The sequence below is a fragment of the Archocentrus centrarchus genome, chromosome 8, assembly GCF_007364275.1.
Source record: "Archocentrus centrarchus isolate MPI-CPG fArcCen1 chromosome 8, fArcCen1, whole genome shotgun sequence".
NCBI classification, from domain to species: domain Eukaryota; kingdom Metazoa; phylum Chordata; class Actinopteri; order Cichliformes; family Cichlidae; genus Archocentrus; species Archocentrus centrarchus.
This window is the reverse complement of record NC_044353.1, coordinates 14,264,211-14,291,761: the sequence shown is the minus strand read 5'-3', so window position 1 is coordinate 14,291,761 and position 27,551 is coordinate 14,264,211. Positions and strand designations below refer to the sequence as shown.

Sequence of the window (27,551 nt, the reverse complement as noted above, 5' to 3'; positions counted from 1 at the left end):
GTCAAATTACTTCCAGATTTTGAACATGCAATTCAGAATGATCTACAGAATTTTGTACCTGGGATTTAAGTAAAATCTGTCTCCCTCAAGACATAACAGGCTTAATGGTCTGACATCTGCAAGGTCACTTATGCTAACCACTTCAAATACATCACTTCTATCAACCAAGTAAGCATAGAAATGATCATCAAAACATTCAACTGATAAACTCTGACAAACAGCAATACCTCTACGTTCTCACATTGTGGAAGGATGTGAACTATTTCACCAAACAGGCGTTCGTTCACCTCTTATATCATAGTTAAGAGGCACAACACTGCCTGTTCTGTAGGTCTGACCAAACACACTGACTGTGTGTGCGACATGGACTGTGCTTAGAGTGTCAAGATCAACATTCTTTGCATGCAGCTTTTCAAGAAGCAGTTCACCATGTTCCAATAATCCTACAATGACAGGAAAAGCATTTGGAACGCATATTTTTCTCTCAAGTGGCTTCCCCCAATTTCCAGTTGTACATACTCTGTATTTGAGTCTTATAAGCCAGTGTTTTTGAAATATTTTTAAAGTTACAGACTACATGAGCTTGACGTTTCAAAGGACAGTGTTTACTTTCAAACCTCATGCACCATAGCTTCACAAGTGGCCCAAACTTAATCATCATTCTACCATAGTGAATCATAAAATGGTGCTTGGGGATAAGTGGTCTGTCTGGATACAGTGTCTTAAACAAGTTGTGGTGGTCTATTATCAACTGCTTTAAAAACACACTTAGTCCATTTGTAACTACAGGTGCAAATATTATGCTGCAGATTTCTCTAAGAAGAAGAAACAATTTCCAGTGTGCACTTTGCCTACTAACTAGGTTCCCTATCATGAGTGGTAAAAATAGGAGGAGGCACCACATTTGGCTGGCTGTCTGCTTAACAGCATGTTCACTTGTTCTTAGATTCAGAATTACAGATGGCTTATCCCTCTCATTCATGTAGCCATAATCAAAGCTTGATATTCGATTGTTAAGCTGCTCTAATGTAAACTGTTTGTCCACATATATGAACTGTCGCAACATCAATTTTACTTCCAAAGGCGCAACACCTTCCAACACATCATGCATGATGTCTACACAAACACCTTCTGTCACATGGAAATATTTAAGTGTGTTCAAACAAGAGTCATCTTTGATGCCTGTGGAACTGGGATCATTCACCATTACATGTTGCTGATAATTGACTCTGTCACGTGTTACAAGCTTATCTTCATCAAAGACATGTTGAGCAGTTTTTTTGTCTACTAAGCAGAAGTGACAAAATGTTTTAGCTGTGAAACTCTCCAAATAGCCACAAAGGGAATGACAAGCAAGGTTGTCTGCAGTCAATAGGCAAATTGTACCATAAAACAAGTAATTTTGACCTTTGACATTAACTGCAATACCTTGACGTTCAAGATACTTAATGTCTTCTAGCAATGGCTGTAGTATCTTGCTAAAGCCATATTTTTCTCTATCGATGGTATTAAAAAGAAGACACAAATGAACATTAGCCAGAGATGAGTTGTACTCTGCAGGCAGATTTCTCAAAGAAAAATACACAGCACCCATTTTGTGTATTTTCGTCTTAGAACCTAAGGGATTAGTGGTTTCAACATCATCAAAATAGAGCTGTATCTGTAATGCATTTGGATTTCTACTGTACAAAGGATGTGTTGCAAAATGTGCCCCATCGCAGTAGTCTCGCATTTTAGCATCCATACTTTTATTAGACTTCATGTAATGACTCTGAAAATTCTCACAGCTAAAAAGCAGTCTGATGGTGTCAAGAATAGAAATATATTGACATGTTTCTGAGATCAGCACTTGTGCCACTTGTCCATTCTTTCTGGCAGTATCTGCCCTGTGCCCCAAAAATATCTCTGTTGGTTTCACAAGAGACATTTTACCAGAGAAATATTTACTCATCTTATAGGGAGTGTCAACATCCTCAAACATTTTCCTCCCACTTTCCAAATCCTGCATCAAAGTTATGAAAGCATCATCATCTTGAGGTATGGAATGGGTATCTATGAAGGTCAGCATTCTCTCTTGAACCTTGTCCATAGTCCTGTCTATAACTTCCTTTGCACATGTAATGCTCCTCTGCACATCACTGAGAGTTGTATTGGGTGAGGAATACATTTGGGCTACAAATGCAGCAGCAAAGTCTTTAAGACTTGGTGAAACAGCTGTTACATCTTCATTTTCAAGAGCTGCTGTAGCTTCTACTCCAACAGGTTCATTACCAACGTCATTTGACATATTACAATGTTCCAATTGTCCTGGGACATAGTCAATTTGCTCATTTTTCAGCACTGTTGAATGGACTTTCTTGAGATGCTTTGCATAAGAGTTTAGATTGTGATATGTTCTTTGGCAGCTGTTCTGGCAACAAATAAGTTGAAAGTCATTTGAATCTGATAAGGCATGAAAGGCTCTGAGATGCCGAATAAGGTTCCTGACTTCTCCTCCAGTTTTACGCTTACACTTTGGACACACATACATGGTTTACTTATGAAATAGCCTGGAGTTTGGAGATGAGCTCAACAACTTTGGATCTCTTCTTACCAGAAATGGGAATCTCATAAATGTGCTCCAGAAAAGAGAAGAGAGACTGCAGCTGGATTGGATAAACAAGGTTGCAAACCCAATACATCTTGAACAGCTTGTCAACTGCACTTGTCAGCCCTTCGTCTCCAAGTGGAAGAGCAATCTTGTCACTTCTAGCGATGATCACATACTGTTGGGAAGTTCCACTAGGGTGTCCAAGGCAAATGATGACAGGCTGGTGGGTCTTTGAATCAGGATTTTCAAGAAGAGAAGAGATGCTTGTTCCAGTCTGTAACACAAAAAGTTTGAAAAACTACATTACAAAACCAGCAAATGGACACTAGCATTACCAAAAATCTGGAATAAGATGAATTATGTTCTACATTCAAAAAGCCAGAAACAGAAAGATTAAGACAAAAATAACATACTGGTACAAAGTCCAAGAGGTAGGAGATGGCTGATTTCACACTGCAGCGACTCCATCCTGCTCTCTGTCCCGAAGCAGTTGGTGGAAGAAGTTGCGTGAGCACCTGAAGGGCTCTAAAGCAAAGCATGTCTAAAAGAAAACAGACCTTTACCTTAGTCATGTTCAACAATTAAAATGACTGAAGTATATATTAATTGCATTAAAGCTATTAAATGGGTGCAACACAACATACCATCACTGTTGTTCTCAGGAGCTGATGAAGGATTTACCAGATCTTGAGGCAACTCCAAAGAACCAATCTTCATCAACCTGGGGATGATGTTTGTCTCCCATTTGCGAAGAAAAAGATCAGTCTTCCCCTCAAACAGTTTTCCAAAATCTGCATCAAGCTAAGATACAGAAGAAGATGAAACCGTTCTTTAGTCAGTTTCAATACATTTTGCTCTTGTTCCACATTCACTGAGGCATGGCTTCTTACAATCAAATATTCTGGCTGTGCTTCAAAAGAGTGACAACTGAAACCTGTATTCAGAAATTAAAGGAGATTATAGCATCAATGAGTTTCCTTACCAGAAGTGGCATGTCAATAAAACGTGGATACTGATGAAATATCTCAGCCAATGTTGGTGACTGTGTTGTTATCCATGTTCTTCGATGTGTATAGGTCTTGTCCATAGCATGTTTGATTGTTGAGAAGTTTTGAGGGGATGGCTTCATTCTTTTAGCCAGGGTGACCCACTCACTAACATCTTCATCCGTGTTTGTCATTATCAAAGTTACAGTGCTCGCTGACTTGCTCTTCCTGCGATATCTTCTCTGGCTCTCCTCCATATCCCTTCGAAGGTTTCTTAGTTTCATTTCAATGAAGCCACTGTGTGAGTCTGGATCATAGTAGTGCTCCTTGGCATAGTTCAAAGGAAGAAGAAAGAAAGTGGGAATGAGGCATCACTCATTACAACACTGTGCAACAGGAATGACAATTTATATTTACTTACATATCCTTCATTCTGCTCCTGGATTTTAACACTTAGTTTAGGGAAAATGGTGAAAATATTCTTGGCAAGGCGCATCTTTTCATCACTGGATGGATAACTGAAAATAGCAGACAGCAGCTTTTACCAGTCAGATCACTAACAGTCTCCAATCACGCTCACACACTGACTATAAAGTATAATACAGAAAATAGATTTAATTCCATTGCCATGTGTTTTTTTGTGTGTCTCAAACTGATACAGTAAAAACTTACAATCCTTGTCTCTCCACAAGATCGCTGACACCAATCCTAACAAGTAGCATTCTGGATTTTGTGCAGATGGTGCCAGATTCCTCATATTCTTTTAATATGCCTGGAGCTTTCTTTTGGATCAGTGCTCTAAGTGCTTCCCATCCACAGTCATCTTGATTCTTGCCATCACAGGCAGGTAAAACAGTAGTCCATCTTGGCTCGCTGTTTGACAAGGGAGCAGGCTAGAGAACATAAAAATACAACAAAATCCAAATTTTACAAGCCATTCATGCAGATTATACCTCCAGACAAACATATGATATGTCTTATTAAAAAACAAGACTACAGTAATATTGAAAAACTGAGAAGTCTTCTATTCTAACAGTCTTACCAGACAGATCCCTTCACTTGGTGCATTCCCGAACTCTGAATCCGACTTAAAAAAGATGTGGAATTTATCAAACTCTTTAATGTCTATGTCAAGATCTGAATCAATGAATTCATTGAAGTCTGTGTTGTACTTGAGAAACCTATCTAATGTGACTGCACAAGGCACTTGGGATTTGCTTGCATCAATTAATTCTGCAGGATTATGAAGTTCATAAACTTTTTTGCAGATCTCTTTGCCATCTAGAAAAATTGTTGCAAGGATTTTCTTCATTGTAGCATCCATTTGCTAAAAAAATAGAGAACCCCATTTTCAAACAAAGGTTAAATAACTAGGTACAAATGGGTTTTTAAAAATATTAAAATAAAACAGGATTAATACTGGAGATGTGTTTAACACCCTCAAAGTCTGAGGTGCAAAAAAGCATACAGGTTTTTACCCCTGGGCTTACAGCACTATTGCTGAATGCTGCTGAATGCTCCTCACAACAAGGCACACGCGGCTGCTGCGTTCTACACACACTCGTTGTTGAATACCTGCGCTCGCGGAAAGACATTTGCGTATATTGTTGTCTCACGAGTGACTTCTGACCAAATTATAATTCCACACTCATCTATCCACAATTTTCCAGCCAACACTCAAAATGGTGGCTGTCTGTCTTCGGGGGAGGGGCGGGCTCACAAACTGACAGGTCAAATGCAGACGTGCAGACCAGGTGGAGAAATTTTAATTTTAGATTTTCCAATGCATTTTCTTTCTCTGTTTCATAAGTGAACTATTAAGTCAATTTTATTTTAAAAAGCAATTACAATTTTAAGCACTTTCAAGCACTACTATATCCAAAATTTAAGCACTTTTCAAACCTTGAAAATACAACATTAAAATCCAAGCATTTTTAAGGATTTCCAGCATCCATACGATTCATTTAAGATATAGTATTCAAGCCTATGGTTTCTGTAACACCACAAATAACAGAATTCTGAAATGGAGGCAGGGGCACGAACTTCCCGCTGTTGAATTTCACCCCAGCCCGCCCCTGAATGGAGGTCATGGGCATGTTGCTAAAACAACATCGTTTCACAAAAAGCTTTTAAGACAATTGCTGCAGCACAAATGTGACTGAAATAAAGCTAAAATAAATATGGGATCAACTTCGTTTCAGCATAGTCACCATGCAGTTTCAAATCCTTCTGTCAGTGTAAAGATATAACTGGGGTAACTCAAGAATTGTTAAGTAGGCCAGACTAGCTCAGCATAGCCGCATTTGTTGGGGTGTATATAGAAAAAGCCAAGCCTACTAAACGGTTAGCATGATTTCTACTTTATCTAAGCTTTCAAGTTTTTCTTAGCTAATCTATTTATGCAAACAAGTTTGTCATGTTAAATTAGCTAGGCTGCTCCGACCTCACATAAGCGTTACATACTAAACATGTCAAGCATGCATGTAACATGGGGTGAGAGCATGATGATATGTATAGCAGAATGATCAAGTCTCCTTCTTAGTTATGCTTAACTACCGAAAACCTAAAGGGTGTTCAACGCTAACATTACATTCAGCAATAATGGTGAAAACTTGTCTAACCAAAAAAAAAAAAAAAAATTAAGCTTCACATCAACAAATACAATCCCTGTGTCGTTTTACTTTACTGTGGCGACTGTAATTTCAAGTATAAAATACACTTACCTTAGTTATTCTTCTTTGTTGAAATTGCCGTGACAGTTACCGTGCGTCCATTTTCAAAAGGAATTAAAAAAGAAAAATAGGCGGGCAAGTAGGAGTTAAAGAAGCAATGTGATTGGTCAGTGGTTTAACACATGATATGTGTGTCCCAGCATTTAGACCAGTCAACGCATACTGTGTAGAAAATAACACAATATGTGTCTACTTGGGAATAACACAAAACTTGTGTCATCAAACAACACATCTGTTCTAAGAGTGTGTTTCATTATAATTTGGTGATTTTCTTGTATTTCCCAGTTGTTTTCTCTTCATGTGCCCTATTCATAATGTTATTCAAAAGTGCTATACTACAAATAACTTTTATTATTATCATCATTAAATTTCCTTGGATTTCACACCTCTGTTTTCCCTCAGGGCGTCCCGCGAGAATCCTCCTATCCAAGAGAAGAAGAAGTCCACCATCTGGCAGTTGTGAGATTCTGCTTTCATTAAATTCATTTACTGACATAAAATAAGAAATATCTTAAGCCAACACACTAAGCACACTCGGGAAAATTAAAACCTCTCCTCCTCTTTCTGTCCTTCTACAAGCTTTGCACGTCTCTTCAGCTCATCGTCCAGCCCTCCGCCCGTCAAGCGACCGTACTGCAGTGTCAACATCCATTACAAATCTCCCTCACCGGCTGGTTTCCCTCAGAGACGCAGCCACACCATGTGTCAGATCTCCACCTCCAACCGCACCCTGGAGTTTTTCCCTGAAGAGTGAGTGGCAGCTGACCTCACCACACTCACCACATTAACCTGAACCTCCACATTTATCTGCGATTATCTGGGCTGCTTGCTCGCTTGTAGAAAGCTTCTGAATATTTAGCAGAGAAATGTGTTTTTAAAATTATGCACTGCTCCCATTTGAGGTTGGTTATCAGGGCCTTCGTATCCCGTCCAAGTACATTTACACCTTTTAGTACAGCTGCAGCTCAAGGCACTTTTATTTCCTCTGAAAATCTATTTCTTGATCACACGTTTTTTTGATTGTGTGCGCAATAAAGACACAAAAATAGCCCCATATATACCAAAACACCAACTTCGATATCATACAGACGCAGAGGAATGCATGAAGGACACTCAGACCTCCAGTTTTGTTCTTTTATATTTTAAAAACTCTACACTACACATTACTTTTAGTTCTATGAGATAAGAAGACTGCTTGGCTGGAGTTAGATGGAAGTTTTGTTTAACAAGTGCTACTAACTGCACTGCTGTTGCTTTTCCTTGCTTTCTCTTCATTTCTTTTTCTCTATTGCTGCTGGCTGGCCAGGCTGCTAACGCTTTGCTTTCTTCTTCTCTTCTCTTCCTGCCTCCCGTCGCTTCTAGACTGGCAAGTAACGGTGTTGCGTCTCTCCTCAGTGACTCGGCACTGTTGGCCCGCCGAGAGCAGCGGCGTGAACAGTACCGACAGGTTCGCGAGCACATGCGCCGCGATGACGGCATCATGCAGGCCTGCGGCTGGAGCGTGCCATCTCGATTCAAACAGGTACCCATGCGGCTCTCTGTGCACGCGCACAACAAAACACACAATAAACTCTGCATGAAGAGAGGAATGTGAACAAACCAAGTCACTGACTATCAAATGTTTGGTAAAACCACAGTCCTTGAAATGTTTTCTGAACATCATTTCAGTTACTAGTTCTTATTTGAACCTATAAAACCCTGTTTTCAGGCTAATTCTTACATGCGAAAGTGGACGGCATTAAACATTATCCTACAGCATGCTGTCAGTGTGAGAAGATTTCATTTGGTGATGTTAAATTGTCTTCCCGAGCTCCACAAAAAAAATTATCACTGGTTGGTACTGGCATATGTATATACAAGAGAAAAATTACATGTAAAAGCCAGTGGGATTTTTTAAAATCAGCTACTACATGCTGAGCCACTGAGATTCTTTAGTAAGATAACACTGCTTTTATTTTCTACATTCTTACTGGATATCAGTTATAATGAAAAGACAGAAACCAGCAAGTCCAAGTCAGTCTCTTAATACTTACAGGCTTTCCTGTGCTTTAGTGCTTTAGTTCCTATCAGAGGTTTAAGCCTTGAAAACAAATAAATCTTAAATACTTTTCCTAAATTAGTTTTGGCACTTTGAAAAAAGAAAATGTTTCCCAACAGAAGTAAACAGGATAGTTGGGAAATATTTTCAGCTGTGGATTCAAACACATTTGGTGCTCTAGTGAGTATTTACAGGACTGTATGCTGACTGTATGAGTGACTCACAGCTGAACTAATAAATCAATAAACTCCCTGTTTATTGACATAATAGAAAAATATCATCCGAAGACACAATGTGGAAACAAAGCGCTATGAGTTAAAGCAATAAGATCCCTCACCGGCCACTTCTTTAAGTGCTGCTGGGCCCCCTTTTTACCTTCAGAACTGCCTTAGTTCTTCGCAGCATAGATTCAACAAGGTGCTGGGAATATTCCTCAGAGATTTTGGTCCGTATTGACGTGATAGTGTCACACAGTTGCACATCCATGATAGGATGCTCTACTGGATTGTTATCTGGTGACTGTGGAGGCCATTTGAGTATACATGTTCAAGAAACCAGTTTGAGATTATCTGAGCTTTGTAATGTGTTCCATTATTCTCATCAGAAGATGGGTACATGGTCAGCAAAAATACTCAGGTAGGCTGTGGTGTTTGTGATACTAAATTGGTACTAAGGGGCCCAAAGTGTGCCAAGAAAGTGTGCCCTACATCATTACACCACCACTAGAAACCTGAACCATTGATACAAGGCAGGATGGATCATGGTGGCTTTTATCTAGATGGTGGTTTGTGAGGGAAAATCCCAGAAAATCAGCAATTCCTGAAATGCCAATAATCATGCCACGTTCAAAGTTACTGTAATCACCTTTCTTCCCCATTTTGATGCTCAGTTTTTCAGCACTTTGTCTGAACTGACTTGCTGCCATGCGAGTGGCTAATATTAGATATTTGGATTATCAAGCAGTTGAAGACGTGTACCTCATGATGTCACCCGTGAGAGTGTATCAGGTTTTGGGTATAATTGGTAGTAATCAGTTTATTCTGGGTTTTATGAGATTAGTTGATTTCCCTTTAAAGTGATCAAACAGAACTGAGATTAGCTGAAAACCATCAGTCTTTTTTATTTTCAAGCATGAACATGATTTCACAGCATGGGAGTATGTGCTTTAAATTTTGGCCAGCAGACTTTGAGGTTGACTATGCAGCTTGAAGGTCAGAGGGCAGAGTGTGTTGGTAGGCAGGTGGCTCTAACTCTGGTCTCCCACAGACTGGTGGTCAGACGGACAGCGCTCAGGACAGCCCGCTGAAGAGGCAGCAGGCAAGTGAGACCGACAGAGTGCCAGCATGTGCCTTTATGGCTTTCCCTCCCCTTTAACCTTCCAAACAAAGCTCTGACCCGTAGGTAGCAGCAGACAGCTAATAGCAGAGGAAAGACATGCAGATAATAAAGAAAGCCTTTAATTTTGTACCCAATGAGAGCTCCAAGTGAAGCTTTTTTAACAAAATGTATATTCTATGAAGAAAATGTCACCACTGTACAGTGTTTACTGTTCCTGTGGAAATGCATGGATATTTTCATTTTTTAAGCATGATGTAAATCAAAAAAAGCTGTATTTCAAAAACACACACATGTAACACACTTTGCTCTTGGATAAAGTCATTCCTGTGGCGTTGGTTCCAACTGATCTCCTTTCCTTCTGCTAGTGGTGTTGCAACCTTTTAAACCCTTAACCTCTGTCTGTCTCAACCTGCCCTACTTAACATATGGATGTTACTCCTGTACATTATCTTAGTATCTTAAAGGAAAAATCCACTCGTAAAAATTACCTACAACCACTAAGTGTAGGTTTTATTGATTATTGTAAATCTATCGGTTTTGTTTATTTTGTAAAATGCTAGTAAAATGAGTCCACTGCAAAATCTTTCAAGCAGTTATGGACTACAGAGCATGTTTTTGACTCCTTAAAGTTTTGTCAGGCCAAGATATTTATAAGCCTTTCTTCACCCTTGGTGTATTTTTCACATTTTTAGTAATAAAATTACATTGAATCTGGAAAACTTTGCAAAACTTTGCAGCTAAATAAAGATTACACTTTGGTACAAGAGTCAAAGAGCACAGAACCAAACTGTTTGTGTAAATGTACTGTACCAGTCAATAGAGCAGCAACAGCAATTTCACCAGCTTATAGAGGTGTTAATGCTTTGAATAAGTGGTGAAACGCTTTTCTTCTTAACAATATTTTTCCTCATCTCATACATAATGTACACATCGTCTGGGGACAGCCCTGCGGTATCCTGGGAAAAACAGGAAACTGAAGGAGGAGTTGAGACTATATCACAGATGGATGAAAGCAGTGGAGTTTTCCTTTAAAGTTTGCTGTGTATGTGCTGTATGTGTATACAGTGCATTCACAAACAGTGAATGTTTTTGCTTTCTTCAGTGCCCAGTAAAACTGGAGATGTTTTTATGGAACTGGCCAGTAATTCACTGCTTTGCTTTTCTCCTGACAACTTCTCACCTGTGCTTGTAGACAACCAATGAGAAAGAGGATAACCGCATGAAGAATGTTCCTGTCCCAGTTTACTGTCGCCCTCTGGTGGAGAAGGATCCCAACAGGAAGGTGGGAAAATCAGGAGGGATGAGGGGTTTTCTGTTCAAACGAACCACCTTAGCTTTGTCTTTAAACTACTTTTTATTGAGGTTTTGCAGACCATGACCACTAACCATGTGATGTTAAGTTGTCCATTATTTTGGATAAGTAGGATCAAGCAAATAAGACCCCAGTCACACAGATCTAGAGACTGCTCTGTGACTATCTGGCAACCAGTACTGGTTGCTGGAGGTTGATGGTAGTCACTGGGGAAATATTTTCTAAAGTCACAGTCATGCACGTCACTGGTCAGTGAAGGCCTGACAATCACATGTTACTAGAGAAAAAAAGTGTATTCCACATGGCAAAAACCTCCTATTGATTATTTTGATTGTTAACGGATTCCTGCAAATGGAGAAGGTTTCCCTTCAAAGTAAAAGTTGCACCTTTTTGAAACTTGCTGGCTACAGCGCAGAAGCACAACCTTTTCTTTTCTTTGAAGGCATTTTGGTTTATTTCATACTTTTCAAAAGTTTTTTTTCAAGTATTTGCAGACAAACATTAAAAATTACAGGAAACTGTGGCAATCTGCTAGCAACCAAAGCAATCACAAGAAAGTTTTTGGTGTAGCACCTTCTTTTCACCCAGAGAGAGCCAGAGACCTTCAGGAACCACGGTCAACAACCAGTTGGGAAAATAAATTTTTCCTACCATCTGCTGGCTGTATTATGTATCCTATGGCAATGAACAAATCTAATCTTAACAGTGTGGAATAATGCAGCAGAAAGAGAGATTCTGTTTTTGAAACAAGAAAGATTTATGTGACATCTCAGCCAGTTTCAAGGAAACTTCACACACACCCAGAATGGACTTTTCAGCAAAGGAGATCTCAAGACATCTTGTATCTTATAGTTCACCTTTTGCAATGATTACTACTGGGGAAAAGGAATGAAAGTACATGCAACTTTTTATGCAAGTATTACGGCACAAACAAATGATTATGCAAAGTAGATTATCTTCCATGTCTTAAATGCTCTGAAAACTTTTTCTACCACACGATTTGTTTTTGCTTTCTCACTGCAAGCAAACATTTTCATCAAAATCTGGTGACAGCTGGTGTTTGGTCACTGCCAATCAAATATGATCAGCCCACACTCACAGATTCATCAGGAAGCAGATGAACTGACTGTCTCTGTGCTAATCTCTTAGTATAACAAGTAAGAGCTTAATGTGTCCATTGTACTTTGCAACAGCAACTCTCTTAATCATTTATTCCACTTATTTAATTATGAATCATTCTCAGTCAGAAATGCTTGTCTGAAGGGCACGTTGCAAGATCCAAATTATGGCTCTGTGCCAAGAGCCACATTAAGCCTGAACAATGTCATTTTAAAAATGGCCACTGCTGCTTGCATTTAGAAGCCACAATCTCTATCTCTGACCAGTTTTACCTTTTTAAAATTTCTCCACATGTGTGTTTACATGTGTGTAGCTGTGGTGTGCAGCAGGAGTGGACCTGACAGGATGGAGAATCAGCAGTCAGGACACAGCAATGGAAAAAGCACCACCATGCAGCAGCGATCCTCTGCACGCCGAGGAGGACGGAGCTGAGAAGAAGAAGAACCACACCTCTCCTGAGAAGAGGAAGGTAGAGCAGCTGTGGAACCAGTCTGGATCTGTTTACAACTTATTTCAAAGCATGCATTCATGACGGCTAACACTGAACACTGAATTAATAACAATGAAATAATATGTGCAAGAATTATCCTCATGTTGGGAATACGTTTAAAAACACAGAGTATGATGCCTTTAACTACTCAGAACTATGACAGATAGCATACACATGAACCATGGATGTGGTCAGGTTTCTGAAGTGACCTGGAAGTATCTGGCGGCAGCCATTATAGGAGCAGGCTGAATTCTCTAAATACTAAAGAAAGGTGCTTTGTGTGCCTGTTAGGGGTAACCCTCGCTTCTCTTTTCTGAACTGAGCAGTTTCTGTCATATTTCAGGCCCGCTTCCAGAACAAACATTGTAGTTTCACAGCAGCAGATCCATGTCAGCAGCATCTGTAATCATATTAGTAAGGATCCTAGTGTAAGTCTAGCACCAGGGTTCTCTTTTCCTAAGACATCCTCATAATGTTTTCCATCTTAATTAAGGAAAAGTGATTAGGAAAAAACACACAGTAGGAAGTTTGGGGTTTTTTTTTTCCACAGTTGAAGAACAAACTATGACTGTCCTTTCTCTTCAGCATGTTTGTCTCCTCCTTCCTATGCTCCCTCAGTCAAAGGAGCTCCAGGAAACCGATGCAATGAGCAGTCGAGTGTGGATCCTCACCAGCACCCACTCTGCCAGCAAGGTGGTCATCATCGATGCCAACCAGCCAGGCTCACTGGTTGACCAGTTCAATGTCTGCAATGCTCACGTGCTCTGCATCTCTAGTGTGCCAGGTGAGAATGGAAGCGCTGCTCTTTTACATGTTTGATGTGACTGTCTTCAGCTTCTGGTTGCTTTGTGGTAAATGTTGGCTTTCTTGCCTTTTGGTATGTTAATGTGTGCCTGTGCGTGTGTGTATGTGTTTGGTTGCACACAGCTGCCAGTGAGACTGACTATCCAGCCGGAGAGATTGTGTTGGATCCAGGTGATGGTGGAGCAGGGGGAGGAGAGGACACAGGCGGTGTGGAGGGCATGTTAGCCGGCATCACTCTTGTTGGCTGTGCCACCAACTGCAGTGTTGCACGCAGCAACTGTTCCTCTCGCACAGATACGCCCATCATGGACAAAGGACAAGGTGGGCACATGATAAATACTCCTTTGTTGGTGTACTGTTAAGGAGATGAATGCATCTTATAGTTGTGTTTTGCTTTAGCTCCCACTGCTCCACCAATGAATGGGAAGATTCACCCTGCCCAATCAGCTGAGGAAGCCACAGAGGCCACAGAGGTTCCCGAGTCAACGGCCAACAACACAGAAATGAGATCCGGACCTCCAGGACCGTTTACTGAGCACGTCTTCACCGACCCTCAGCCTCGTCCAGCAAACGCCACGGATAGGTAGGAGGTCAAAGTCTGATAAGTCATCAGGAATGCCTCAGATAATTTAGAGGGAAAGAAACAGTTACATCAAGCACTCCATCAAAAGAGTCAAAAGTTCTCTATTTTGAGCCTAGAATTCTGTGTTTTTCACACAGGAGCTCAGGCCAGTCAAAGGAGGAAACATCACATCCTCCAGAGTCAGAGGATGGAGGTGATGAGACCAAAAACTACACCAGCGTGGCCCCCACCATGTGGCTTGGGGCCCAAAATGGCTGGTAAGTCACTCACAACTTATACTAAAGCCTTACAGTGTACATTATTAGTTTTGTTATTACTTTTTTGCAGCATGTTTGACACTGGGAAAATTTGAGTCATAAATAAGTTTGGCTTCACACTCACGGTAGAAAGATTCCCCAAAAGCTTAAGTCAACATTAGATGGATGATTTTCAGTAAACATAAAAAGCTTTACAATTACTTTACTGAGTTCTTGTATCTGCTAAAACACACAAATGACCTGCATCTCATGGTCTCTGTGTGCTTTTTGCTTGGAAGTAAACTTGCTTCTGTTTTTCCCCTCCAGGCTTTATGTCCATTCAGCTGTGGGAAACTGGAAGAAGTGTCTTCACTCCATCAAACTTAAAGACTCAGTGCTCAGTCTGGTGTAAGAAAAAAAATCAGTGCATTTCCTTATTTATGACACTTACATTTATGTATAGTTTTAAGCATATTTTTTTTTTTTGATGAATCTCAGTTCCTCCAACGATCTCTGCCACCTCTGTAATTGCAGGCATGTGAAAGGTCGCGTGCTGGTTGCCCTCGCTGATGGGACGCTTGCGATATTCCACAGATCAGAGGGTATCTGAACTTTAACAGAGCTCTTATACACCAGACTTTTAGTCTGTTACGGGAGGTTACGAAAGCAGTCAGGATTGGAGCGTTGCCACAGACTCAAAAAAACAAAAAAGATATTAAAAAAAAGAAAGCACCCAATAACTCCATAAATAAATTATCAAAGGCACCAAAATGCACATTAGAAATAAATGTAGGAATAATTTTAATGATAACATGTGGCAATTTGCTTCTGTATTGGTTAGTTGGTTAACAGTTAAAGTGTGTCTTGAAGTTTTGGCACACTGTCAGTGACAGCCGTTTTATTTAACTCATTTAAAGAAGCAGAAATGTATAAAGATGTACAAAAAATAATTATAAATAAATATACATAGAGAAAATAAAATTCACATAAACACATTTAACTCATGTGTGTGTTTCTGTGATCAGATGGACAGTGGGATTTGTCCAACTACCATCTCATGGACCTCGGCCGACCTCATCACTCTATCCGCTGCATGGCTGTGGTCCACGATAAAGTGTGGTGCGGCTACAAGAACAAGATCCATGTCATTCAGCCAAAGAGCATGCAGATTGAGGTGAGGCGTGAATCTGCTGTCGCATTTTGTGCTGAAAATAAAAAGTTTTGCAGCTTCTGTGCAGCAGCGGTGTTATTTCATTTGTAGTAATGCACTGATTTTATCCACTTCTAAATCCTTTCTGCATTGCAGAAGTCCTTCGATGCCCACCCTCGCAGGGAGAGTCAGGTACGGCAGCTAGCCTGGATTGGTGATGGAGTCTGGGTGTCGATCCGATTAGATTCAACCTTGCGTCTCTACCATGCGCACACGCACCAGCACCTCCAGGATGTAGACATAGAGCCATACGTCAGCAAGATGCTGGGTGAGTTTATCTTAGTTTGTATTATCAAATGGGAGATTTCACTTTTGGAGATTCTCTCATGCCTGTGATCTGTTTGCCTTATCGGGAAGTGGCATAACTCAAGTGCAACGTCCCACTCACTCTGGTTGTATCTTGTAGGTACTGGCAAGCTGGGATTCTCTTTTGTGCGAATCACAGCACTCCTGATTGGTGGAAATCGTCTTTGGGTCGGGACTGGAAACGGTGTCATCATCTCCATCCCACTGACAGAGAGTGAGTCTTAAGTTTTATTTATACAAATGAAAGACCACAAACTTAATATCTATACTCACTAAAAAGAAACTCCATCCCTCCTGATGCTGTCAAAGCATATATTTAATGCACTTGTTAGGCCTCTGTATGTCAACCAGCTCCACCCTCAGCTATAAGCAGTATAAAATATTTACGTGGTCACCATGATTTCACCCATTGTTTCTGGACTCTGCATTTTTTGAGCCAGAAGTTACCTTATGCAGGTGAAATGATGGAGTTCTAATTTATCAGCTGACACTAACTGTATGGGTGCGACATTGAAGCATAAACTGTACCACACAGAAAGCCACAACAGTTAAATAATGCTTTAAACATGCTCCAAAGGACTCCAACAGCACACACAGTGAAGAAATCCAGTTTAGTGACTCCAAATAGGCAGCGAAGCCTAACAGATGTGTGTTAATCAACGCGGCTGCACCTAACTCAGGTATCCAGGTGGATGTGTTCTAAAAATAAAATTAAAAAATTCACCTCTTGTAGAGTTGTTACACGTAAAAAGGATTTTTATCTGAAGTTCAGCTGGTAGGACTACAAAAAAGTTAACATGAACCAAATCTTGTCAAATGTTCTCCACAAAGGAAATTCATTATTTGAGTATCCACACAAACTTTCACTCTCCGCCACTGCAGCATTTCCCCGTTCTTCTCCCCATGAGCTCCCCAGCTATTCCCACCTTCTGTTTTTCTTGCTTCCCTCAGTGGTTTCACCTCTTTCACAAACTCCCAGTCGTAACTGTTACTGTGCTCTTTCTCCTGCTTTCCCTCCACCCTCCTCTGCCTCCCGTAGCGGTGGTCCTTCACCGGGGACAGCTCCTGGGTTTGAGGGGTAAGTGGGAGCGCTCCTAACCTCCTACTGTAGTGATCTACCTGTTTTCACCCGGTCAAGCCTTCATGTCTCCTGTACAATGTAATGTCTGTAGACCTCTTCTACAGCACATGCTGCTACACTTTGTCTACAATGTGCTTATTCTACAAGGGTTCATATCCAACACTCTTTCAACAGTGAACATTTAGCCGAAGGATGCAAAGTGTGCAACAATTTCACTGTTTACTGAATTTTAAAAGCAGCATTTTACTTGTGATTTGCTTTGCATGTCTATGATTTGTTTATTTTTATGTGTAACAAATTCATTGCATGCAGCGGGTGTCTCAAAGCCATCTGAGATTTGCTGAAACATCCTTTCTTTTCAGTTGATCTGTGGGCAAATATGCATTTTTTTTTTATTTGATTGTGTTATGCTACTGAATACGATTTGCTCATAAACGTTCGTGACTGATTGATTTCTTACCCCTTACCTTTGCTCTATCAGCCAATAAGGTATCACCTACATCCTCTGGCGGGGTGATCCATGTGTACGGTGACGATGGCTCTGAGAAGAGCAGTGGCAGTTTCATCCCCTACTGCTCAATGGCACAGGCCCAGCTCTGTTTCCATGGACACCGTGATGCTGTCAAGTTCTTCGTCTCTGTACCGGGTAGGCCTGAAACTCTATCTGCTTATCTCTGCCTTTATTTCTGAATTATAATGTGTTATTTTAAACGACACTAACAGGCATTTTTAAATTTATACATCTTAGCCTAAATGTTAAAAGACACATATCTAGACATCATAAGCCTGTGATAGTACTGTACTATGGCTCTGAAAATGTTAACGGCTAGTTTATAAACTGATGCATCTCTGCTTCTTTGCAAACTTTTACAGTATAACTTTAGATCAGGATCTTTAGAGATCTGCTTCAACAATCATTTGGTTATGATATATTAGACAGGTGTTAAATAATGAGTGTTTTTGTTTTTGTTGTGTTCAATGAAAAATGACGACACCTGCGATGTGATTTGCAATATATATTTTTTGCTTGTGTGACAGGCAATGTTCTGGCCACCCTAAACGGCAGTGTGCTGGACAGCCCGTCAGAAGGACAGGGCTCCACTGCACCCACAGAGACTGAGGCACAGAGTATTCAGAACGTGTTGGTGCTGAGTGGAGGAGAAGGCTACATCGACTTCCGCATAGGTGAGTAATAAAACCTGTCCACAAAATGATGACACCACTGCTTAGGCATGGTTATTTGATTTGAGAACTTGGAAATAGTATTTTTTTTAGTTTGGTTACTTAATAATTAAAGCTTGACAAAACCTACTGGCCTTTTTCAATCAATGTCACCAGCACAGCTGCAGTATGTAGCTACTGATGCCTGCTTCTTTACCACAGCAGCCCATGCAGATAAGTTGGTTTAGTCTACGCAAACAAGTCTGAGATGATCACTTACAAATAACGGACCAGACAGTCTGATTTGCTTAAACAGCAAATCTGGTTGGCTGTCTGTCTGAATAAACAATGTATATTTAGAATCAGCAGAGCTCACCGTAGTGAACGACTGCTGAGCCAGAATGAAATTAAAAAGTATGGGTGAAAATTGTCTGTGTAGATTCTCAGTTATCCAGGTCATAGTAGTCTCTGGAGCTTGAAAAAGGCGACTGGACTGGACTCTGGAACACAAACTTGGGGTGATCAGGACCCTACAACACCGTGCGGAAAGTGTTCCCTCTAAGGCAGAAGGGAAGCATAAGGAACACACACACATTAAGAAAGCCCTCAAAACATGCGGTTACCCCAACTGGGCCTTCATCAAATCAGCTAAGATGCACAGGAATGAAGGCCAAACACAAACTACAGAGAATGGGAAGGACAAGAGGAACAACATTGTCATCCCATATGTGTCAGGCTTGTCAGAGAAACTCAGAAGAATTTTCTCCAAGCATGACATCTCAGTATACTTCAAACCAAGTCACACCCTAAGACAAAAACTGGTTCATCCCAAGGACAAACCCGCCAAACACAAGATCAGCGATGTAGTGTATGCTGTTCAGTGCAGTGAAGAGTGCTCGGACCTCTACATTGGTGAAACCAAACAGCCTCTTCACAAACGAATGGCACAACATAGAAGAACCACCTCGACAGGACAAGATTCAGCAGTACATCTGCATCTGAAGGAAAAAGGGCCCTCTTTTGAGGATGCCAATGTCCACATTTTGGACAGGGAAAACAGATGGTTTGAAAGAGGAGTGAAAGAAGCCATCTATGTCCACTGTGAACAACCATCATTGAACAGAGGAGGTGGATTACGTCACCAACTTTCCCCCGCTTACAGTGCTGTCCTGAGCTCCCTTCCCAGACGTCTCAACCCCCATTCACACCTTTGTTCCAGTGACCTCAATAGGCCACAGGAAACAATGGAGCGGAGTCCTAAGTTGGTTTCAACTGAAACCACTGATTAAATATGACCCACGCCCCCTTCACACCTGGGCACATGTGTTCAAGCACATGATCAATAGAGGGTCATAACCACCTCCAGGGGACTACGCCCACAGGGGTTTAAATACCTGGGTCTCTCCACCATTTGGTTGAGAACTGAAGAAGCCTTTCGGATGAGAGGTGAAACGTCTTCAAGAAACAAAAAGAAGTCCAGTCGCCTTTTTCAAGCTCCAGAGACTATGGGTGAAAATTGTAACTGTACTGTTCCTTGGTGTGACCACTGGAGGGCAGTGAACACTCCTGATTCTGTATAGTCTCAGAGAAAATGTCATATATACACAAGCAGTCACCATCACATTTATACATCACATGAAATTAAAAAGAGTCAAACACATGCCTTTTGGCATCATGAAATTCATATTCCTTACATTTACACTGTTCCTACAAAAAAATAGTTTTAATAGCAAAAATAAATGTTTGTGGAAATAATATCTGTGTACAAACATGCAATTGTATGTTTCCATTCAGATGCATACATCCGCACCAACACTTGGTTAAATGTCCCTTAGAAAGTTGCACTTCGATCAGACACTTCTGGTAGCCATCAACAAGCTTCTAGCATATTTCTGGCTGGATATTTCACCACTCTTCTTGAAAGAGTTGATTTAAATTGGTTGGTTTCCTGGCACAGACCTGGCTTTTAAGGATAGTCCACAAATTTTCACACTGAGGTCGGGGTTTTGAGAAGGCCATTTCAGAAGTTTAATGTTAACCTGCTTCATCAATTCCAAAACCAGTTTTGATGTGTTTGGGATCATTGTCCTGTTGGAACACCCAACCATTTCTGAGTTTCATCCATCTATCTGTTGATTTGAGGTGAAGTTGAAGAATTTGAAGGTAGTCCTTCTCCATTATTCCATCCACTTTGTGCAATGTACCAGTACCACTGGCAGCAAAACAGCCCCAGAGCATGATGCTACCACCATCACAACTGACAGCTGGTACAGTGTTCCTAGGTTTGAAAGCCTCACTTTTACTCGTCCAAACATACTTCTTCTCATTGTAGCCAAATAGCTCAATTTTTGTCTCGTCTAACCATAAAACTTTTCTTTAGAAGACATTTGGCTCGTTCGTGTGGGTAGCTGCAAATTTCAGAATTCTTGCTCGGCACCCTCAGTCCATGGTGATGTAAAACCAGTTTCACTGTGGACAGTGATGCTGGCGTTCCAGCAATTTCCAGTTCATAGCAAGCTTGAGCCTTGGTGGTTCCTGAGTTGTTCCTGAACATCCTAACCAGTGTCCTCTTCATCTGAGGGGGGCAGTATGGGTCTTCTTCCAGATCTTGGCAAAGTGGTGACACATCCAAATGACTTGTACTTGTGTAGTTGTTTGAACTGATGATCTTGGAATCTGCAGTTTCTTAAAAATGGCTCCAAAATCTACAATTCTCTTTCTTAGATCTTCACTGAGTTCCTTGGACTTTCCCCATTGTTCTGAGTATTGGTCAATCCAGTGAATGCTGTCAAATAAATAATTTTACACAGGCAAACAGAAACTACCAGCTGTAGTCAATTATGATCACAAGTCTTGTCAAGTTAAAAGACATTGCAGAACCTTCAGCACTATTTATTAAAAGATGTGGGTGTGTGTATATATTTGAGCCTGTATATATAATTTTGACCCTGCGTAGATGAGATAAATAAATAAATTCAAACTTGTGCACCCAAAGCTTGTTTTTTAAAGCTATTACAGATGTGTGCTGTACAATCACTCCACCCTGGAAAAAGAACAGTTCAAAGAAATCATTAAAAGCCCAAAACCACCATGGCATTCATGCCCATGATGACTGTATGCAAACCTCTGACCACAACTGTAGATCAGTGCAGTGCCTGTAAAATAAAATATCAATTTCAGAAAGTACAAGAATCACAGGTAGAGAAATAACTTTTTTTTTTTTTACTTTATCAGCACAGAGTGTGGCATGTTTTCATGGCTCTTAAATTCTGTTTTGTTTTTTCTCTTTAGGCGATGGAGAGGATGATGAGACAGAGGAGGGAGAGAACAGTGGTGGTGGAGCTCCACAGAATAAACCTACTCTGTGCAAAGCTGAACGGAGCCACATCATTGTATGGCAGGTGTCCTATGTACCTGAGTGACACCTGACATCTGCTTTAACACCTCACCCATCCACCCATTTCCTTAAAGAGATCTCTTCTCCCGCCCAGAAGCTTTCAGCTACCCAAACCTTGTAATTTATCCCCGGGTCATGTAAAAGTTCCCCCCTTTGGCTCTAAAATGGCCATTCAAGCTGTGTATTGTCCCTTGTAACTATTATACCCCCTTCTGCCCCATCACCTTGTAACTTTAATGCCTTGTAAGTACCTCCACTGATCGAGTAACCTGCCTGCCATCCTGTCTCTGTCCCACCCAGGGCACTGTAACGATCTTCATGAGCTTTGTAACCCAGCTTCATAACTACCTCCCTTCTCTGTACCAACCTTATATTCACCCTGTAAGCACACTGTATCTCCTCCTATATTTACCTCAATTATCCTGCATCTGCCCCACTCCTCAACTTGCTCCATTTTGTCATCTGTGAAAACTCCACCTCATTTTAAAGCAAAGCCCAGAGCCCCAACATGCACAAAAATAAGGACGAAAACAGCAGCCGGCACAGCAACAGGAAAGATAACACTGACATGTAAAAAAAAAAAAAAATCAATCGTACCAACAGCCAATTGGCAGTCTGTTAAACATTAGGGACTTTGTTTTATGCATTTACATATTATTTGACAGTGTGTGAGGAAACAGAAAGCTGAGGTCTTGGTTTAAGGTTGTAGTTCATGCAAACGTGTGGTGAAAGTTCAGAGTTTAATTCAGGATGAGCAGACACGGAACAAATAGGAAGCCAAAATTACTTCATGTCCAACTCACTGCAGAAATCTGGGTTCACCCAGCTGCTACTTGAAATACATTGCATCTCACAATGAGTTGCCTCTATTTGAAGTGTCCTGATGTGGCTCAAAAGCCAGATCGCGTCCACATCCAGTCATAGGAGTTGAGTTAAATGTGTCGAGGGTTCGGTCCAGATCTCATTTCTCTCATCTGCCTGGCTGTTGACGGGACGGGTGAGCAGTAGCGTGTTGTCATTGTATGTACAGGGAGCTATGTAAATCTCCACTGAAGCCCATCCTCTTTGTTCAGTATGGAAATTCTCGCATTGATCTCTGTGTGGATTAAATATTAAACATATTTGTGTGCTCAAAACAGTTAAGTTGGGTTTGTGTTGTTTCTGTGTGTCTCTCACTTCACAATAAGCAAAGCATTTTAAAAAAAAGTTAGATTTATTGCTTTTTGTATAATCTTAACACAGCTTTTTAATAACTGATAAAAGCATGAATGTGACAATCAGGTAAACATCGTTTAGTGCAGCACCACTTTAACAGGATCATTACAGTGCTTTATGCATTTGGGGAGCTAAAAACTTTACATTCAAGTACTTTAAAATGACAATCGTTGGACTTGGAAGGTATAGGAAACTAAATGTGTGCAAGGCAGTTCTTCTCTTCTTGTGTCATACATGACCTGTTTATATTAGTGTCTCAAACCTTTGAGTATTACCTTTTAATAGTCTGAACTGAAAACAATAAAATACACTGGAAAGAAAACAGAAGCCGAAGCCATCAAGTTTCTGCTGAGGTTAGTGCTCACTTAGTGCATCTTGCTCAGGTGTTGTCTCACCTCACTGAAGACAAAAAAACCAAATGAAACGTACAAAAAAGAATAAATCCAGGAAGGCAGAGACGAACCCCCTGTGTAGCTATAAACTACTAAAGCCAAAACATTCGATCTGAGGTATGATGTGATCCATCTTATGACATGAAAAACAAATAACAAAACAAAACATGGGTTTATGACAAAACGGTGTTCGTGCAGCATGTGCAGAAAGTCAGTTGTAGAGCCAGCGGCTGTTGCTGTTCTCCCAGCGGTGAAGCTCGCTCTGACGAAACCACAGACTGATTTCCTTCTGCGCGCTCTCCACGGAGTCGCTGCCGTGGATGACGTTTCTGCCAACAAACATGTCCAGAACATTGATATTTGACAAACTATGTGCATAAAAGAAAAACTCTTTCATTCATTAAAATAAATAAAAATAAGCAGGGGTCTGTGGGGCAGTTCACTGGTGTTTGTCACCAGTTAATTTACATTTTCTTTTTCCCCAAATAAAGATGGGTTACTTTTTTGAAGTTGATGACAATCTCAAAAGTCTGATTTGGGATGTTTAAACAATTCAAATTAGTTTTTATTTTATAAAGCACCAACTGACAACAGCTGTCTTTATATTGCAAGGCAAAGACCCCACAATATTGGAGAAAAACCCCAACAAGCTGATGACCTCCTATGAAAAGGAAACAAGAGAAACAAGGCCAAAGAAAAGCATGAAAACTTATTGCAATAATTAACAAGTACACTGATCAACTTATCATTTTAACTTCATCATCAATGTCTGCAACCTCTTGTTGCAAGAATACAGTCAAGTCAGTGACGGTTTTTGCCTCTGTACACCACCATAGTCGACTCAATGTACAATGTGACTGAATGTACACTCTCAGCTTGAATTGAAAGGTTTTCACAACAAGACCCCAGCCTTAACCCTTTTAGGAATTACAGCCATTTTTCTGTAGTCCCACTTTCTGCAGTAATGTAACAGGTTCAAAATTACTAATATGACTATGAGTAAGATGCTCTGTCATGCTTTACTGCAGCCAGAATCCTTCAGTTCAGGTGTTTGTGGGTCTTTCTGCCCTCAGTTTGGTCTTCAGTAAAAGAAAAGCATACTCAGCTTGGCTAACATTCAATGGGGCAATCCATGACAATCAAAATATCATTCTCCCACAAGTCCTCCTTTAGGAGCAGGAGAGTGAGATCGCTTACCTGCCCACCTCCACACAAAAATCTCCCCGGATGGTTCCAGGCAGCGAGTCTGCAGGGTTGGTCTCTCCCAACATCTTCCGCGCAGTCTTGACCACGTCCAAACCCTGCCACACCTGAACGATCAGAGAGTACAGCACATCTGTTATAATAGGCAGACGACCCCACGAACTGTTGAGAAAAACCTCAGCATTTCCCAATGTTTCCCTCACGCCAAGGAGTCTCACCATCGCAACGACTGGTCCCGAGTTCATGTAAGTTATGAGTCCACTGAAGAAGGGCCTGCTTCTCAGGTCCCAATAGTGTTCCCTAAGAAGCTCCTCTGAGGCCTGATATACAAACACAACACGTTAATGGGCAATACCATTCATGGTTCGCCACAATAAAAAATATTTTGGAAATATAAGGTTCACAATGGGAAATAAAACACCTGCTCCAGACATACCTGCATAAACTTGAGGCCCACCAGTTTGAAGCCTTTCTTCTCAAAACGGCGCACGATTTCCCCAACCAGTCTCCGCTGCACGCCATCTGGTTTCACAGCAACGAAGGTGCGCTCATTCACCCCAGTCCAGCCTAGAGTCAAACAGAACATGCTTACATTTGAGTTTAAATGAACACCAACAAAAATCTGGATCAGTTCTTCAGCGAAACAAGCACTTTTGTCCAAATCACCCGGTTTTTTACTGCATGCATTTTAAGGCCGGGATTATACTTTCCCTCATCGGTACGACAGATTTTAACATCAAACGACGAGCGCGAGGGTTCATGTGGATGTCCGCGTGCTTGCCCATTTTTTTTTGTGACGGCACTAAAAATTTACATTACAGTGCACCAACTACACATGCGCCTCAGGCGGCGAACTTCTAAAAAGTATGATGGGAACGACTACACAGCTGTCAGGTCTCCACCTATCCATGTCCACAATGAACTATAATCAAGGTCTAACCAAAGAATCGGGACTACACTGTTTCAAAAAATACTGGAGAAGAAAACGTAAACCTTTTTTAGTGAAACGCCAACTGGACACAAACTGGGCTTCACAAAATGAGTGCAAAAACAGCCATCATCATCACAGGTTATTTTGCTTTTGCAAAATTTCACAGAATGACTCTTTTTTTAGGGTTTTCCATTACGTGGTAGTACATGGTACTTTTTTAGCACCTATTCAGCCACGGTTCCAAACAATCTGAGTTGAGCCGAAAATGTGACGCAAGCAGAATGCATGCCACTGATTGGCCACTGAGTGACAACACTAGATGAGTCATGAGGGCAACTCTTTCACCAGAATCAAACCTGCCATTTTTTTAAACTTGGCAACGTGGGAAATGGCTACATACTAACCAACACAGGTGATTTTGTGCTTGGTGGCTGACAACAGACTCTAGAGGAAGCTAGATGGAGCAACCATTTGTTGCATACAAATGATGATTTTAGAGCCGTCTTGCTAAGGCGGTACTCAGTTGTAATGGAAAATGAACAAAACCAAGTGGAGTTGAGTCTAACTGAGCCAAGTAGCTACTAGTGGAAAAGAGGCAATATTCATCAAGAGAGCTGACATCCATAATATGGTAATTTCAGAAGCTCACTTAAGCCCCACCCACCTACTGTTTAAACCTCTTGTTTGCAAGGGGTAGCCAATCAGAAGAGAGCTGGCTTAAAGGGAGAGAGAATAAACTGAGGGGTTGCACCCAGATAAGTAAGAGATCAACAATGATTATTTAAAATTGTGAATCTGCTCTGGTAGATTCCAATAATAGAAGTATGGAGTTGGAAATATGCACAAAAGGTCCCCTTAAAAACCTTCACATGCATTAGTGCACACACATGCAAATGTTGATTTAACCACCCACATTTTCCACACCCATAAGGCCTGGAGGATAAAACGTAATGCCCTTGTCGGTATTAGTACAGACACGCTCAGCGGGAAGAAACTCCTCAGCCCTTCTGTCAGCTCGCGTCACAAACCTCGCGGTTACAGCTGGTTAGGTGTGTGCGTAAAGTATGTTCGCGTGTTTAGCCACCAAATCTTGGAGCTCGGACTGGTCCGGCCGTACCCTCTTTTTCGGCCCCATTGCAGAGCTGCTCCTGCAGCAGCCTATCAGCGCTCACACGAGCTATTAATAGGATGATGAATCAACTTTTTCCTCACGGTGAAGAGGACACATGGATCACGCCGCGTGTACCCGCGCAGGCTAGCCACTGTCAGCATAGGTTAGTTAACAAGCTGACGATAGTTTCACCCACAACTTCATGCTCGTACCGTCACAGAAGAAAAACTATTAGTCACTCTCCGCTTCTCTTGTTAAAGAAAAGTTAGTGGAAGCTCCATAACACCGCTGCTGTACCGGTTAACTGTGTTGCTGCCTGCAGCTAGCCGAGGCATCTGTCCGGAGACTTTCCTGCAAACTGGGAGGATATTATCCGGTAAAAGTCAGACCAGAGGGTCGGTGAATGACAGAGGAGGAGGTACAAACCGATTTATTACCAACCTGACTGAAAGATATGAGCAAATATGGACAGAAACAAGCAGATCATTGTCACCGGCTGATGGAGAACACTGTCAGGATGGAAAACGAAGAGGGAAGGCGGACGCGCGTGCACGCAGCCTGAACGCGGGCTCACGAGAGCGGCTGAAACTGCAAATCATGTGGCGCAAACGACCAATGGTATGCCGCTCCCGGAGCTCTCACATTTGCCCATTAGTTTGTTTTCTTAAACGATAATAACCTTGGTGTTGACACACAAAAATGAAATGTGAAGGATTTTTTTGAAACTTTACAAAATTGCTGAAATGGAGAAAAGTAAAATACTTGTGAGACTGCATCAGGAAAAAGACAAAGAAAATACATAATATTACCAATTTGATCATGTGCCTTCAAACACATATGAACTTGAGTGACATCCTATTCTTAATACTTGGGGTTTATTGTGATGTCGGCCCACCCTTTGCAGCTATAACAGCTTCAACTCTTCTGGGAAGGCATTCCACAAAGGTTAGGAGTGTGTTTTTGGGGAATTTTTGACCATTCTTTCAGAAGTGCATTTGTGAGGTCAGGCACTGGTGTTGGACAAGAAGGCCTGGCCGCAGTCTTTGCTCTAATTCATCCCAAAGGTGTTCTATCAGGTTGAGGTCAGGAATTTGTGCAGGTCCAGTTCTTCCACACTATATTTACTCATCTATGTCTTTATGGACCTTGCTTTTTGCAGTGGTACGCAGTCATGTTGGAACAGGAAGGGGGCATTCCCAAACTGTTCCCACAATGTTGGGAGTATGAATTATTCCAAAATGTCTTGGTATGCTGAAGCATTAAGAGTTCCTTTTACTGGAACTAAGGGGCCGAGCTTAGCTCCTGAGAAACAACCC

At 41.2% G+C, this 27,551-nt stretch overlaps 2 protein-coding genes across 12 annotated transcripts in view; one reads left to right on the top strand and one right to left on the bottom strand.

The window, feature by feature from the left end:
- mapk8ip3 (mitogen-activated protein kinase 8 interacting protein 3) overlaps positions 1-22,508 on the top strand; it is a 40,414-nt gene extending 17,906 nt beyond the window's left edge. For 8 of the 10 annotated variants that reach the window (XM_030734998.1, XM_030735001.1, XM_030734997.1 and 5 more), the window contains 19 exons: positions 6,711-6,767; positions 6,888-7,058; positions 7,671-7,830; positions 9,613-9,663; positions 10,877-10,966; positions 12,429-12,584; positions 13,224-13,389; positions 13,533-13,730; positions 13,809-13,992; positions 14,130-14,249; positions 14,556-14,636; positions 14,763-14,830; positions 15,254-15,402; positions 15,535-15,706; positions 15,845-15,958; positions 16,784-16,822; positions 17,307-17,471; positions 17,864-18,010; positions 21,278-22,508. In XM_030734998.1, coding sequence (XP_030590858.1) covers positions 6,711-6,767; positions 6,888-7,058; positions 7,671-7,830; positions 9,613-9,663; positions 10,877-10,966; positions 12,429-12,584; positions 13,224-13,389; positions 13,533-13,730; positions 13,809-13,992; positions 14,130-14,249; positions 14,556-14,636; positions 14,763-14,830; positions 15,254-15,402; positions 15,535-15,706; positions 15,845-15,958; positions 16,784-16,822; positions 17,307-17,471; positions 17,864-18,010; positions 21,278-21,408 — 2,419 coding nt within the window. In that variant the 3' untranslated portion in view covers positions 21,409-22,508. The remainder of the gene's footprint in view (positions 1-6,710; positions 6,768-6,887; positions 7,059-7,670; positions 7,831-9,612; positions 9,664-10,876; positions 10,967-12,428; positions 12,585-13,223; positions 13,390-13,532; positions 13,731-13,808; positions 13,993-14,129; positions 14,250-14,555; positions 14,637-14,762; positions 14,831-15,253; positions 15,403-15,534; positions 15,707-15,844; positions 15,959-16,783; positions 16,823-17,306; positions 17,472-17,863; positions 18,011-21,277) is intronic. The other 2 variants (XM_030735002.1, XM_030734995.1) reach the window with 1 other exon arrangement.
- Positions 22,509-22,606: 98 nt separating this feature from the next.
- Positions 22,607-26,798, bottom strand: nme3 (NME/NM23 nucleoside diphosphate kinase 3). 2 transcript variants are annotated; one of them, XM_030735004.1, is made up of 5 exons: positions 26,677-26,798; positions 24,630-24,760; positions 24,412-24,513; positions 24,188-24,300; positions 22,607-23,319 (listed from the first exon to the last, which is right to left on the bottom strand). In XM_030735004.1, exons 1-5 carry the CDS (start codon positions 26,720-26,722, stop codon positions 23,202-23,204), a joined length of 510 nt encoding a protein of 169 aa, XP_030590864.1. In that variant the 5' UTR covers positions 26,723-26,798; the 3' UTR covers positions 22,607-23,201. The 2 variants fall into 2 exon arrangements, with proteins under 2 accessions (XP_030590864.1, XP_030590865.1); XM_030735005.1 differs by lacking the exon at positions 26,677-26,798 and adding an exon at positions 26,184-26,274 and having other exon boundaries at positions 24,630-24,766.
- Between the last annotated feature and the right edge of the window lie 753 nt (positions 26,799-27,551).